This window comes from Antennarius striatus, chromosome 11 (assembly GCF_040054535.1).
Source record: "Antennarius striatus isolate MH-2024 chromosome 11, ASM4005453v1, whole genome shotgun sequence".
NCBI classification, from domain to species: domain Eukaryota; kingdom Metazoa; phylum Chordata; class Actinopteri; order Lophiiformes; family Antennariidae; genus Antennarius; species Antennarius striatus.
In genome coordinates, this window is record NC_090786.1 from 2,108,005 (window position 1) to 2,122,621 (window position 14,617).

The following is a 14,617-nucleotide window of genomic DNA, read 5'->3' on the forward strand; positions in this document are numbered from 1 at the left end:
TTTGTGTACTAAAATAAGGTTATTTACTTAAAAATCGTTACATTGGACAGACGTATACGGTTCCATCTCCTGGTAAACTCATAAGGCACCGGACCAGCTGTGTACAAACAAACATTCACTAAATACGAGGCCTCTTGCATATTAACTACAGAAAATGGCGCCATCTTGCTGCCGAGGACAAAGGTAAAGGAGCAGGTGCGCGTTTCAGGGGGGCTTGGCTTTAGCAATAAGACTGGACATGAGGCTAAACTAGCCGCTGTTGTAGCCACAAGATGCTAAAAAATAAATAACCCAGACAAGCGACGACAATGGTTTTGATGATGCTAACAGTCTTTATGCTAAGCTAAGCAGCTTCTTACGCTCCAGGCTGAAACAAGTAAAAATCTGATTGGACAGGTGAATCAGCAGTGGGAGGAGCCGAAGTGTGAATCAATTGTTCATAGCATTACAAGCTAGCTACATCATTTCCAGTAACAGCTGAAGATTTGTTTCCAAATACTGGTGGGGGGGGGGGGGGCTAGTCTGGACCAATCATCGCACAGAGGCTCCTGAAACAAAGTGATTGGTTCCATGAGGTTCAGGAGGGTTCTTGGTTGTTTTACATCCATGTGAGCCCCTCCCATTGGCTCACACACCTGAACGCCTGTTTGAGCTCCTTCGGCTCCGCCCACTGCGCTTTTCTGCCACCTCGTTATAAAAACACCTGACGGGAGGGACGGGACGGGGAGACGACTCCGGCGGCGGCGTCTCACGACAACATTTATTTACACATAAACTGGTTATAATAGTACCTTTTGAATTAAACTTTACGCGTAGAGACAAGATACATTTCATATGGCAGGAGAACTCGGTACGAACAGAAAGTTAGTTTGTTTTTTAAACAGGCAGGTGGAGGACGACTCGCCGCGGCCGCTTCATTCACGGCGAGCAGCAGGAGGCTCCACCCCCTTCAGGAAGTCCTCTGGCTTTCACAGAAAGCGTCAACCCCCCCTGGCTATGGAGGAAGAGGAGGAAGGAAGACTTCATGTTTGTTTCTGAAGAAGAGAGGAAGAGGAGGCGGAGTTTAGCCCTGAGGAGGCGGGTCCTTTTAGTTCTTTTAGTTTGTTCTTTTAAAAATCTCCCAAATGCTCCTCCTCCTCCTGATGAAGAGTGATATGAGGTGGGGTCGAAGTGGGGGGGTTCCAGCAGCGGTGGGATGATAATGAAGGGGGGGGACGGCCCGTCAGATCTTGATGTCCTGCGACTCGACCATCTTGGCGAGCGTCTTCTTCACTCTGAGGATGGTGAGGCGGGAGGCGGGGTTATGAGCCCAGCACTCGGACATCAGCTTCAGCATGGCGCGCAGGCACTGCAACACAACGGATGTTACCACCAACAGGAAAGGGGTCGCGACCCCCCCACCAACACGACCCTGAAGAGCGGGGCGTGGACCTCACCTCGTCGCTGTTCCAGCGGTTGGACACGGTGGGGCGGAGCCCTTTGACGCACACGACCTCCAGCATGTCTTCGTAGGACGGGTCGGAGGGAACCATCTCGTAGTAGGGCGGCTGGTAGTCCTCCACGATACCTGGACCAGAACCAGAACCGCCCCCCATATCAGTAAAACAGTCCGGGACTGCCTGCAGTGATGCAGCTCCACCAGCAGGTGGCAGCACTCCCCCAATTAACAATTAGAAACAACATTAATAATGAATAGAAAAGGAAGAAATGATGGGGTTGATAAAATAATGATCTAATCTGATAACGGCCAATCACAGATGAGTATTTTAATCCTGCTGCTATTTCCCACAATGCACCGAGGCATCCTTGTGACATCATCTATCATCCATCAGTACGGTTCTTCTAAGTTTTTACGACTTTAACGCGTCAGATTTACGTCAGATGGTGTAGGGGCGGGGCCTGTGTGTGTGTGGGCGGGGCTTCACCTGCGGATACACAGCGTCGGGACATTTCCCAGATGACCAGACCGTAGCTGTAGATGTCGGCCATGATGTACGCCTGGAAGTGGTTCTTGTTGAGGCTCTCGTCCAGGACCTCGGGGGCCATGTAGCGCCGCGTCCCCACACGGGTGCTCAGGGGGACGTCCACCTCATTCGTGTCGCTACGGCAACGCAAGAGCAGACGCCGTGAGGATTGTATTTTAATTCCTACGTTTAGATTAGCCAAATCAAGCTAACGCTAGCAGGGCCCCCCCCACCTGTTGAACTTGACGGCGAGGCCGAGGTCGGCGATGCAGCAGGCGCCGTTCTTCTTGATCAGGATGTTCTTGCTCTTGAGGTCGCGGTGGGCGATGGCCGGTTTGCCCTGCGTGCCGTAGATCTCCGTGTGCAGGTGACACAGGCCGCACGCCGCCGAGTACGCTAGCCGCAGCAGTGTGGGCGTATCCAGCGTGGTTAGCTTCAGATAGTCGTACAGCGAGCCGTTCTCGTGGTAGTCGGTGATGAGGAACAGCTGCGTGAACGCGCCCGTGCCTTTGATGTCAGCGGCGATGAAACCTGGAAGAGATTTGAGCTGCGATTAGCATTTAGCTAACGTCAGATGGACAACGTGCAGGTGTTTGCTATAGTGAAGCCTGCACACACGCTAACATTAGCTACAGTGCTACAAGCAGACATGCAAATGTTAGCTCAAGCACTACCAGCACTCATGCCAACATTAGCTCCAGTGTGTGCTGCACAGACGCTAACATTAGTTCCAGTGCTAGTTGCAGTCATGCTAACATCAGCTACAGTGCTGCCTGCAGAAGTGCTAACATTAGCCGTAACGCTGTTTGCACACACGTTAACATTAGCTACAGTAATGCCTGCGCACACGCTAACATTAGCCACAGACGTGCTAACATTAGCCACAGACGTACTGACGTTAGCCACAGTCGTGTTAACGTTAGCGTGATCTTAGCGGGGGTGGGCGGGGCCGGTACCCAGGATGTTGTCGTGTCTCATCAGGACCGTCTGGTAGATCTCCGTCTCCCTGAACCAGCTCGCCTCCTCACGGGTGAAGAACACCTTGACGGCGACCTTCTCGCCGCGCCAGCGCCCCAACCACACCTCGCCGTAGCGCCCCTTCCCGATCTGACGCACCATCTGGATCTGCTTGGCGATGGTCCGCTGCACCTGAGGGGAGGGGGGGAGGACGTTTAACGATGGAGGTGTGAGTGTGTGTGAGTGTGTGTGTGCATCCCTACCAGCAGGGGGAGCCCCGAGCCGCTGCCGGAGCTCTGTGATTGGTGGATGAGATCTTTGAGGGACTCCCCAGCGGGGATGAAGACCTCCTGCTCCTGATCCTTGTGATAATGCTGTCGCTCAGTCTGCCACTTATACCTGACACACACACACGCACACACACACACGTTTAATGCCACAGAGTCAGGTTCTACCTGTAGGGGGGGTTCTACCTGTGTGGGAGGGGTTATACCTGTAGTAACAGACCACGCTGACACAGATCAGAGTGCAGCAGCAGACGGTCATGGAGATGAGGAAGGCCAGCCAATGGGGGCTCCCCTCTGGAAAACAAACCAACAACCATTAGCTGGACGCTCCGCACACACCTGCGTGACGGGGGCGGGGTCAGGTTACCTGAGGGGGCCTGTGGAGGGAGCGTGGGCTGCAGGTCTCGGTTGCAGAAGTCCGTGTTGCAGCATTCGATCGTCCTCCTGGTCTGAGCTTTGGGGGAGTCCTGCCAATCAAAATACAGTAGACAATCAGGCCCCGCCCCCCTGTGGATGAACAGGTGAACCACAGACACGCCCACACCTGGACGCATCACATTACACTGGTTTTTCTGTCAGACCCCCGAATATAGGATTTTATTGATGACTCACTACGTGTGCTAACATATTAGCTTAGCAGCTAGCTAGCATCACCGCTAGCATTGCTATCTGGAGGCAGGAAGCTTAATATGGACATGCTACTTCCTGATCATGTGACGCCTAAAAGAAAGACACGCACTGAAGGAACGTGTAGCGTGAACGCTACTCTGTTAGCTTCATCCGTCCGGGTGGAGGCAGGTTGGTTGTGATGGGCGTGGTCAGGTGTGGTGGGTGTGGTCTTACCTTGCATTGGAAGTGTGAGCCTTCATACTTCATGCAGCCAGACGTGAGGACCGCCTCCCCGTGCTCGTCTTCCTCGATGATGGCGAAACACTGACCGTTGGTCCTGAGGAGACACCGAGTCACTCTACTGAACTCTATTAGGTTCTAGTGGACTCTACTGGACTCTATTAGGTTCTAGTGGACTCTACTGGACTCTATTAGGTTCTAGTGGACTCTACTGAACTCTATTAGGTTCTAGTGGACTCTACTGGACTCTATTAGGTTCTAGTGGACTCTACTGGACTCTATTAGGTTCTAGTGGACTCTACTGGACTCTAGTTGACTCTGGTGGACTCTGTTGGATTTTACTGCAGTTTATTCGTCTATAATGGCCTCTACTAGACTCTACTGGACCCTACTGGTCTCTATTAGACTCTAGTGGACCCTACTGGTCTCTCGTGGACCCTACTGGTCTCTCGTGGACCCTACTGGTCTCTAGTGGACTCTATTAGATTCTTGTGGACCCTGCTAGTCTGTAGTGGTCTCTAGTGATCTCTACTGGTCTCTAGTGATCTCTACTGGTCTCTAGTGATCTCTACTGGTCTCTAGTGGGCTCTATTAGATTCTAGTGGTCTCTTACGGAGTCTACTGGTCTAGTGATCTCTACTGACTCTATTGGTCTCTACTCACATGCAGGTGTTGTTGGTGGCGTCCTCGGGACAGTGTCCAGAGCAGTAGCAGCTGAGGAAGCGGGCGGCGTCCTCGGGGGCGATGGTGGAGTCCTCGCCCGGCCGACGGGCGTCAGGTTTGACCCCAGTGCCCTGCAGGACATGGTCCGGGTTCTGACCCGCCCCTGAAAGGACAGACACTGTTACTGACGAGGCCCCTCGTCTGTCAGAATCCTGGACTTGGAGCTCCTGGAGCTCTGCTGTCCCAGCGGACCCTGAAGGCACCACGGCGCTCCTGAACACAACTGCAGAGGCGTCAGGGAGGAGCAGCCATGAGCTCTGATTGGCTGCAGAGGAAGGGGGAGGGGTGACAGGGGGGGAGTCTGCAGCGTCTTTTTCCATCCACATGTGTGGTTAATTGTGCTGGAGACTGAGGTCTGGCAGAGAGCACTCTGGGTAATCAGGCTCTTAAAGGCACAGCGCCGCTTCAGAGCGGCATCGACAGCCAGCGGTCGCCTGATGGCAGCGACGACTCGGCGTTGTGTGAACACAGTGACGGGAGGGGTCAGAGGTCAGCCTCATCTGGAGGCGGTCGAGAGACGACCCCGCCCCCCTTTCCCCCCACCCCCCACAGCTGGTTCTGGACCCTGAGTGGCGTCTGATGGAGACGACCGCGTCCACTCCGCGCCGCGTCTCATTCTCGTGCCGCCGGCGCGGCAGACAGGAAGTCGGCGCTGCGGACAGGAAGTCGGCGCTGCCTCGCGGGGCGAATACGTCTCCATCGGGACTGAAGGATATTTCCGGAGAACAATGGCTGTTGGGAGAGTTTAGCGCCGCTGGCGGCTCGTTTAGCGCCATCAAGGAAACGCTTCACAAGCAGGCAGGAAGTGAGAGTGGCAATAATCAGTTCAACAGCTTCCTGATGGGGGAGGGGGGTCCAGAAAACTCTCGCTGAGGTCTGGAGGATCTCCTGGCGTCCAAACAGAGGGGATTCTGGGTAAGTCCGACATTAATTGATCGATCGATCTAAGGAGGAAACTCGATCTAAACATCAGCTTCCTGATCCTGAGCAGCTGATTGGTGGAGGGATCACTTGGCCACGCCCTCCGGAGTCTGCGGTTGCTAGGAGACTAACAACTGCTCTCAAAACAACAAAAACAATCACAAGAACCGAGGTGAGGAAACCCCCCCCGTCAGATTCCTGAATTATCAGTCGTCAGCTAAGTCCCGCCCCACTCTTATCAGCTTCGCTGCGATTGGCTGAAGGTGATCTTTTCAGGTTGACCTTCCTCACTGAGCTGATCCTTCTGGGGCAGAAACAACCCCCCCACTCCTTGGAGTCCACTCCCTCCCCCACCTCCCAGCTGACCTCCAATCAGGAGTGGTTCCGCCTCTGGAGGCGGAGCTACAACATATCGGATGTTAAATTTTGTTTTTCTGGGGACTGAAAGGCGGAGCCACAGCGCTGAGCGTGACATCAACATCATCATCATCGCGACACTCGACCTGTGGGTCTGCTGAGGTCAAAGGTCGTCTGTTTCTTACCTTCGGTTTGCCGAGTCAGCAGGAGGGCGGCGGCCATCAGACACAGCGGGAGAAACGCCATCCTGCAGGAGGACCGGACCACAACCGGGGGGTCGGGGGTCTACTGGGCGGGGTCTGTCGATGAGGGGGGGAGGGGGGAGGAGGGAGTGATGGTATCAGGTCCTCTTCTGGGTCACAGGTTCAAACCGCTGCAGGAGGAAAAGCACATGAGCTTCATGAGTCACACACACACACACACACACACACACACACACACCCACACACAGACACACACACACACACAGACGCACACACACACACACACACACACACGCACACAGACGCACACACACACACACACACACACACACACACACACACACACAGACACACATACACACATTGATAAGCAGAGCCTCCTCCTGTGGTGCCTTCAGGGACACGTCGGAAAACACAGCGCTGTCACAAAGACGGGACGTCCCAGCTGTTTGTCACCCGTGTGATTCATGTCGGTTTGTTGTCGTGGTGTCAGTGAGGGATGGACCCGTTTCCATGGCGATTAGAGCGATTAGCATCACCTCTGGGGATCCGGTTTATGACTTTATTAGTTTGCGACCCGTCTGGCCGTTTCTGCGCCGCGCGGCGGCACCACGACGACGACTCACTCCTCATCAATAATGCTTTGATATTGATCTGGACGAGCCCATGCTGCCCCAGTGGATGCTGGGTAATTTATACTGATTGGACATGTTGAATGAAGAGCAGGTCCTCCTGCGCTCGCCTCTATAATCAGATCAGGGAGCGCCGCTCGCCATCCCGGAGACGAGGGCGTGTCTCCAGCCGAACACCCGATTCAGAGCTCAACGGCGATTTGTTCCAGCCCGACTACAACAGAACCACAGTAGAACTACAGTAGAACTTCAGTAGGACTACAGTAGGACTACAGTAGAACTTCAGTAGGACTACAGTAGGACTACAATAGAACTACAGTAGAAGTACAGTAGAACTACCGTAGGACTACATTATAACTACTGTAGGACTACATTATAACTACCGTAGGACTACATTATAACTACAGCAGGACTACTATAGAACTACAGCAGAACTATATTGTAACTACAGTAGGACTACAATAGAACTACAGTAGGACTACAATAGAACTACACTAACTACAGTAGGACTTAACGGGATTAAAGACGGCCTGCTGATGAAGACGAGCAGGAGATGTCTGGAGGCAGAGGGCTGCAGCGCTGCTCGCCGTGGCCCAAGGCATTCTGGGTATTCTTATGCTAATCCACACCAGGGCCAACGCAGAGCAGACAATGGGGATGGAGCCACAGAGTCTGGCCGGCATCTCCCAGACCCCGAAAGGAACGTCGGGCACCAACAGGAGGCTGCAGCACCCAGGGGCCCCCGGAGGGGCCCCCATGGAGGGGGGGGGCAAACGGGGAGAGAAACGATGAAGGAAAACAAGAGTGAAGATGGAAGACTGGAGCGAGAAGAGGCTGTGGGCGTCCCTGAAGCTCCTCCTCCTGAGGTCAGACGTCACATTCCAGCAGGAAGTGTAGGCACAAAAGGGGCGTGACTGGTGGCGTCTGGCCAATCAGGCGTCAGTATGTATCGGCGTTGCTTTGCTTCCTCTTGATGATCATTTTTCGCCATGGAAACGTAGCTGGAGTCAGACACCAGCCAGAAAAGTAATCTGATTACAACTGTTTGATGGAAGGCTCCTGTAGTTTTTAAGTATTCCTGTCTATTTGTGTGAACACGCCCACCGATGGGGGGCTTCTATCAAATTTCCCAGCATGCCTCACTCAGTGCGTGAACCACCTCCATCCGTTCATGAACGTTCATCCGACATTACATCAGCCGTCGTACGGGGCGGGGCTAAACCTGTACTGGGATTACATCATGACTGTACTGGGATTACTTTTAGATCGTACTGAGATTACCCCAGGACTGTAATGAGATTACTTTATGCCTGTAATGGGATTACTTCTTGACCGTGGTCCTGCCATTCTACCTCGTGTTCTCAGGAAGTGAATATGTTGGTGACTGGGGGGTGGGGCTTTTGGGGGTGGGGCTTTGGGGCAGCTTCCTGTCTTGAGGGCGGACTACAGACGGTCCTTCCTGAACCTGCCTCATCTTGTCCTACCCCTGTCTGAATGTGTGTCTCTGTAGATCACACACACACACACACACACACACACACACACACACACACACACACACACACACACACACACACACACACACACACACATCATCCAAAACGGGGTCAAATGAAAGCAGAACCTTCTAGAACTTTAATGCAAAACGTCTGTTTTCAGTAGAACCACCGTAGAACACGTGAACAACACGTGACACACACGTGATCGACACATGACCGACACCTGGAGGCTCTTGTGTCGTTAGAAAGCGTCTGACTGGCTCGCCGGTTGGTTCTCTGGATGTGTCTCAGCGCCGTTAGCGTTAGCTTCGGTTCGGCGAGCCACCCTAGCTCCTAGCGTGTAAACACAGGCCACACCCACTGGTGTTTGGTTTGTGTCTGGTTCTGGGTCAGGTCCCACACACACACACACACACACACACACACACACACACACACCCAGAGGAGAACAGAACTACGGGATCAGAACAGACGATGGAGCTGATTGGACGTTCCTGTTTCCCACTGATCGAACCCATCCAGCTGCTGTATGTGTGTGTGTGTGTGCGTGCGACATATGGGAGTGATTTGCTGCTGCAGACTGGACGACTCGGACACCTGAGACGCCTCCGGGAGCCCTGCCTCCGTTCGGGCGTCATGACGACCTCTGATGGACGGGTTTGAGCGTCGAACCCGCGACCCCACCCCCCTCTTCACCCCCCAAATGTACACGCAGCCCCCGGCTCGCCGCAATCAGCGCACTTCCTGTTCTGCGGTTATTAATCAAACCGGGAGACAGACCAGACGAGCCGATCCGTCCACGAATGAAAACAAAAGAGCAGGAAGGCTCCTGATTGGCCGGCTCTGTCTACAATCTCAGGGTCAAAGGTTAATCTCCTTAAGGAGCCGGGGGAGGGGTGACGCAACAGGACTTAGTGTGTGTGTGTGTTTGTGTGACCATACCTGATGGCTCCATGGTAGAACAGTGTGTGTGTCGGAGCAAAGCTCCATGGGAAACGTAGTTCCAACGCGTCGACCCCCCGACCTACCAGGAAAGAAGAGAAGAAAACACTTTTTTACACCAGGAATCAGCTGGAAATCACCAGAACTGTGTGTGTGTGTGTGTGTGTGTGTGTGTGTGTGAGGAGGCATTAATGACAGTGGTGGCTGTTAGGCTGCTGAGTTATTATAGAACAGACAAGAAGAAAATAGACGTCTGAAGAGCGACACACACACACACACACACACACACACACACACACACACACACACACACACGGTGTGGAGGAGTGGACCTCTTCCTGTGCTCTGCTGAACCTCCAGACGTCTGAACCTTCAAAACATGCAGCCTGTCACATGACCACGAGGCATCACATGGTCAGTGTGTGTGTGTGTGTGTGTGTGTGTGTGTATCAGCAGCGCTTCCCGTCCTGCTGTGGAGCCGTTCTTCACCGGGACGGGTCGGCGCTATTTAAAGCAGAGATCGATCCCATTAAGAGCCACTGGAGCCACTGAGGGAGGGGGAGGGGGGTTAGGGTGGAGTCGACCCCTCCCCCCCCTGTCGAAGTTGACCCCCCCGCCCTCCTTTGCTAGAAGTCAGACAATAAAACCCGGGTCAATACGAGCGACATCAGAAGCAGGTGTCAGATCCTCTAATTCAACACTTCCTGTTGAAGAAGAGCGGCTGGGGGGGGGGGGGTGCTCACACCTGGACAGGTGTGACTCCGCCCCTTCTGGGATCCGACGCGGAACATGACATAAATGAGGAACGAGATCCGACGGCAGGAAGTCTGTCTTGCCCGTGCGTTCACACCTGTCGCTATGACAACACAACAGCCTGACAGCAACAGTCGGGGGGGGGGGGGGCACAGTGTTCAAGTGTGGCTCCGCCCACCAAGTTCACTGTTAGTTGGATCAGAATCTCAGGGATCAGCCCTCTGATTGGACGGTGAATCCAGGTGTGGGACGCGACTCCGGATCTGATCCTGGCGTTTCCCGAGGGTGTTCCCTGAAGCAGGTTGATCTTTCCCTCCCATCCGGGGGTGGGGGCTAACGGAACAGGGGGGGGGGGTCATCCCTCTGTGCTCGGCTCCCATTTACTGCCTTTATTTATCTGCTGCAGCAAAAAGGCTGGGGAGGAGGAGGAAGAGGAGGAGGGGGGGTGGATTGCATGTTTTCCTCCCTGGCTCAGCCACTCTGTCTCCAGGCCGCTGGGGGGGGGGGGGCAGACAGAGCTGGAGATGTGAAACCTGATCTCCGCTCCGACCTCCTCCCTCCATCCCTCCTGCGCCGCCGCCTCGGAGACTCCCTCAGTAACCCGATCCTCCTCCTCCTCCTCCTCCTCCGAGCCTGGAAACACTTGGAGAGGGAGGGGGGAGGGAGAGAAGACGGGAGGGGGGGAGGGAAGAAAAGAAGAAATGGAGGAAAACAAGGGGGGAGAGAAACGGAGCCGAGGAAAGAGAGAAACTCCCAACCAGATGGAAAAAGAGAGAAACCAGAGAAACGCATTCCGAGAACAGAAAAGAAAAAAACACGGAGGTAAACAGTAAACAATAAACAGTAAACAATAAACAGTGAACAATAAAAAGTAAACAATAAATACACGCATAAAGAAGAGGAGTGAGGATGGAAAGAGTTGCAGACTCTTCAGGGAAGAAAAGATGAGTGGATTAAATGATCAGGGCTGATGGCCGAGGCGTCCCTGAACGCCACACAGGTGTGACAATATGTCCCCACCCCCTCACCTCAGAAGGTGTGCACTGACTCCCCACATGAGTGACCTTTGACACGCCAAACGGAAGCAGCAACCCCAACAAACGCGAAGACGCGTCGGTCCACGCGCCGCCGCCCCAAACAGAATGGCACCGCCGCCCCAAACAGAATGGCACTGCTGCCTCAAACAGAATGGCGCAGCCGCCTCAAATACAATGGTGCCACTGCCTCAAACTGAGAAGCACCGCTGCCTCGAACAGACAGCACCGCTGCCTCAACACAACGGCACCGCTGTCTCAAAAACAACGGCGCAGCCGCCTCCAACACGGGGCCACCACCTCAAACAGAACGGCACCGCTGTCTCCAACACAACTGCGCCGCCACCTCAAACAGAACGGCACGGCTGCCTCAAGCAGAACGCCGCCGCTGCCTCACTGCCTCAGCGTGTCCAAAAGGAGCCAGGCCAGTTTTCGTGGAAAACGACGCCTCAGCAGAATTCCGGCCAGGACGGGTTTTTCTGCTGCAGGTTGGCTCCGATCGGAAGTTTCCATAAAGAGTCCTCCCAGTCGGAGTCCGGGACACGGATCTGTTGTCACGACGACCAGCTCTGAAGGATGACGGCGCAGCGACATCAGCACCATCCGGTCTGGTCGACATCGTATCTGATGCTTTCGACTTAGGCGGCGCAGCTCCATCGTCAAAATCAAAAGCAAGATTTACCCAGAATTCCTGACTCTAGCCGTGAAGCCAGTGTGACAAACTCACCGTGGACGCATCACGCCCACCGACCCAACCCGACCCGGGAGCATCTCCCTCTCGGCTCGCCCGCCGGCAGACACTCGGTTATTTCGGTACCAGCGATCCCAAACCCGGCTGTGGAATGCACAGCTGTGTGACAAACGGATAACACCAGATTATAATTCCCAATCTGGACCGTTCTCTGGGATTTCAATAATAACCACCGTCTCTCGGCAGTTATTGATTCACGCTTGAAGGACAAACTGACGCCCATCGTCTTCTTCTTCCTTCATTTATACGGTTTCATCTCCATCTTAAATCCTTAGAAAATAAAAGTGTTTAGAAGCAAAAGTTTAAACTTCCATTAAATTCAATATTCTGCTGGAAAAACAAATTGATCAGTTACCAATAATAGATCAATACATCAGTCTGAGGTGGTTTAGTTCCTCCCAGAAATCCAGGTGCTTCTACCCTGAACATTCCTGAGGAATCTTAGCCCATTCCTCATGGATCAACGTCGAGTTAGCCACAATGCTAACTTCTTGAGCTAACTTCTTGACGGGGGTGCTTCTCCCCTGGTAGCAGCTACACCGTTAGCTCCTGAAACAACGTCTTAGATGAAGGAGTGCCAAAAAGAACTGGGCTAATTTCTGACGAGCTACGTGAGCTAGCCGAATTAGCTCAGCCACCCAGGCGGCTAACAGTAAACATTTATAAAAACACACTAAAAACAGCCGAATAAGAAACAAAAATAAACTAAAGGGATGCTGATTAGATGTATTTCATTAGTTTACGGATGATTTTTGTATATTTTGATTTTTAAAAAGGCAAAAACGGAACTTGTTGCCGCCGCAGACAGAAAACTTTGTTCCACGGCAGCGGAGGGAGCCGTCTAAACCCTGGCGCCAAGAGGAAAAATCTGTTCGTCGATCTTTCGTTTTTCCTTCTTTTATCACATTTCCAGGTTCCTTCTTATGGAGTCAGGAAGACTTTGTAAACGAACAAACATCCGGTCAAAACAACAACAAAGTGCGCGGTGAACGGCTCCGGTTGTTGTTGCACCAGACGAACCGTAAACACGAAACATTCCAGCCGCTGCCGGAAGATAGACGCAGCCGAGAAGTCAGACCGCAGACCTGGAATGAAGTTGAGGATTTATTCCGACTCACCTTTCTTCTTCTCCTCCTCCTTCTTTTTCTTCCTCTTTGCAGCTTTCAAACCTCGTTCATCTCAAACGTTCAACGTCCTGAATTCCCTCCACAACAGCGCGGCAGACATTAAAATCCAGCGTTTAGTCGGTGGAGCCCTGCCGAGACGCTCCGCTCTGAGGTTTCGTTCGCCGATGATGGACGAGAGCAAATGCCAGTGTGACAAAGCGCTTCAGCCGCGCTGCCTCATGGGAGATGTAGTCTTCTTCCCAAACGACCTTCCGCGTTGAATTTACCCCCTGGTTCTTGTTGCCCCGTCCTTCAACGACCCCACCGCGCAGTTAAGGGGCAAAGACTTAGTTATAGCAGAAACAGGCGGATGATTTTACCACCAGTCGGGTAAAGCTAAGCTCCGCCCACCTAAACGTCATAGCTGTCAATCAGACGCCGATTTTTGACACCGTATGACGTCACCACTGAACTGATGTCTTATAATGTTTTTTTTTCTGGCTGTTTTACACTCATATATAGATTTCTGGTCTGCCAAAAACTTTTCACTTAAAAAATATACATTTTAAATGAGAAACTCAATAAATGCCAAAAAAATAAAATAAAATAAATCATTAATCAACAAATCAACGGAAACTCACGGGTTTTGTCGAATGAGGAGATGTTTGTTTTGGTTCCTTTGCAATTTGGATTTAGTTCCTGAGGTCATTATGTTCAGTTGACACACGTGATACTAGTTAACTGAGGCCACGCCCCCTTACAGACACACACACACACACACACACACACACACACATTTACTTGATGATTACATCATTTACACACTGAACTTGATTTATTGATCGGATTATTGGCTTCAGTGTGATTGTGTACATTTAGTAATAATTAAAGAGAGTCGATATAAACTCGAACAAGTCGCTGTGTTTTAGTCAATTAAAATAAAATTAAAGAATGTAAACAGGAAACAGAAGATCCTAGAACTAGAAAAAGGTTTTTAAATATAAGTAGTATTAAAAAGGTCGGAGTTCAGTCGGTAGTGTTTGATGCTGGGTCTACATTGATGTCATGTCGTGTGGTTAGTTCATAAACATGTCAACAGTTCCTGTCCTCCCATTGGTCAGTTTTGTCCGTTTAAGCGACGAAACTACAGATTGGTCCTCGCTTGATGTCTACACAACTACACAGATGAAGAGTCATGTTTGATGTCGTCATGGCGATGACAAAATTCTGCAGCATGAGCATCTGTTTCACCTTTGGGGGGCCGACCCCCCCCCCACCCCAAGGGTCTGATCCCATAACCCCCCTTGAGCTCCAGCATTCTGCTGCCGAGGCTTGTGAATCACCAAGGTGTGGGCCACACCCATTTGTGACGTCATCACAGCGCCCCCTCCTCCTAACCTACGTTAGTACTGTATCTTCAACGGGCCCAGGGTTCTGGCTCTGGGTGAGCACGCCACTCTCTGGCTCCACCTGGTGGCGACATGAAGTCACTACAACACAGAGAGGTTTTAAATCTGATGCTGGAGTCTCATCTGGGGTGTACCCCGTATCTCGCATTGATTTATCCAGTGATGTAATCAATGACGTCCAACAACCAAGGTAAACCTCGGAGTCACGTCATTCTCGATTATACGTTGGT

The 14,617-nt window shown here is 52.4% G+C and overlaps 1 protein-coding gene across 3 annotated transcripts in view; it reads right to left on the bottom strand.

Annotated features, from left to right (window-relative positions):
• LOC137603311 (bone morphogenetic protein receptor type-1A-like) overlaps positions 1-14,617 on the bottom strand; it is a 19,029-nt gene continuing 4,412 nt past the window's right edge. The window contains exons 1-13 of one of the 3 annotated variants that reach the window (XM_068326593.1): positions 12,991-13,362; positions 9,335-9,416; positions 6,244-6,431; positions 4,721-4,883; positions 4,052-4,154; positions 3,576-3,675; positions 3,415-3,502; positions 3,185-3,320; positions 2,921-3,113; positions 2,198-2,495; positions 1,926-2,101; positions 1,437-1,567; positions 1-1,348 (exon numbers count right to left, since the gene is read on the bottom strand). In XM_068326593.1, coding sequence (XP_068182694.1) covers positions 1,223-1,348; positions 1,437-1,567; positions 1,926-2,101; positions 2,198-2,495; positions 2,921-3,113; positions 3,185-3,320; positions 3,415-3,502; positions 3,576-3,675; positions 4,052-4,154; positions 4,721-4,883; positions 6,244-6,304 — 1,575 coding nt within the window. In that variant the 5' untranslated portion in view covers positions 6,305-6,431; positions 9,335-9,416; positions 12,991-13,362 and the 3' untranslated portion in view covers positions 1-1,222. Of the gene's footprint in view, positions 1,349-1,436; positions 1,568-1,925; positions 2,102-2,197; positions 2,496-2,920; positions 3,114-3,184; positions 3,321-3,414; positions 3,503-3,575; positions 3,676-4,051; positions 4,155-4,720; positions 4,884-6,243; positions 6,432-9,334; positions 9,417-10,265; positions 10,292-12,990; positions 13,363-14,617 lie in introns of those variants that run through there. The other 2 variants (XM_068326594.1, XM_068326596.1) reach the window with 2 other exon arrangements.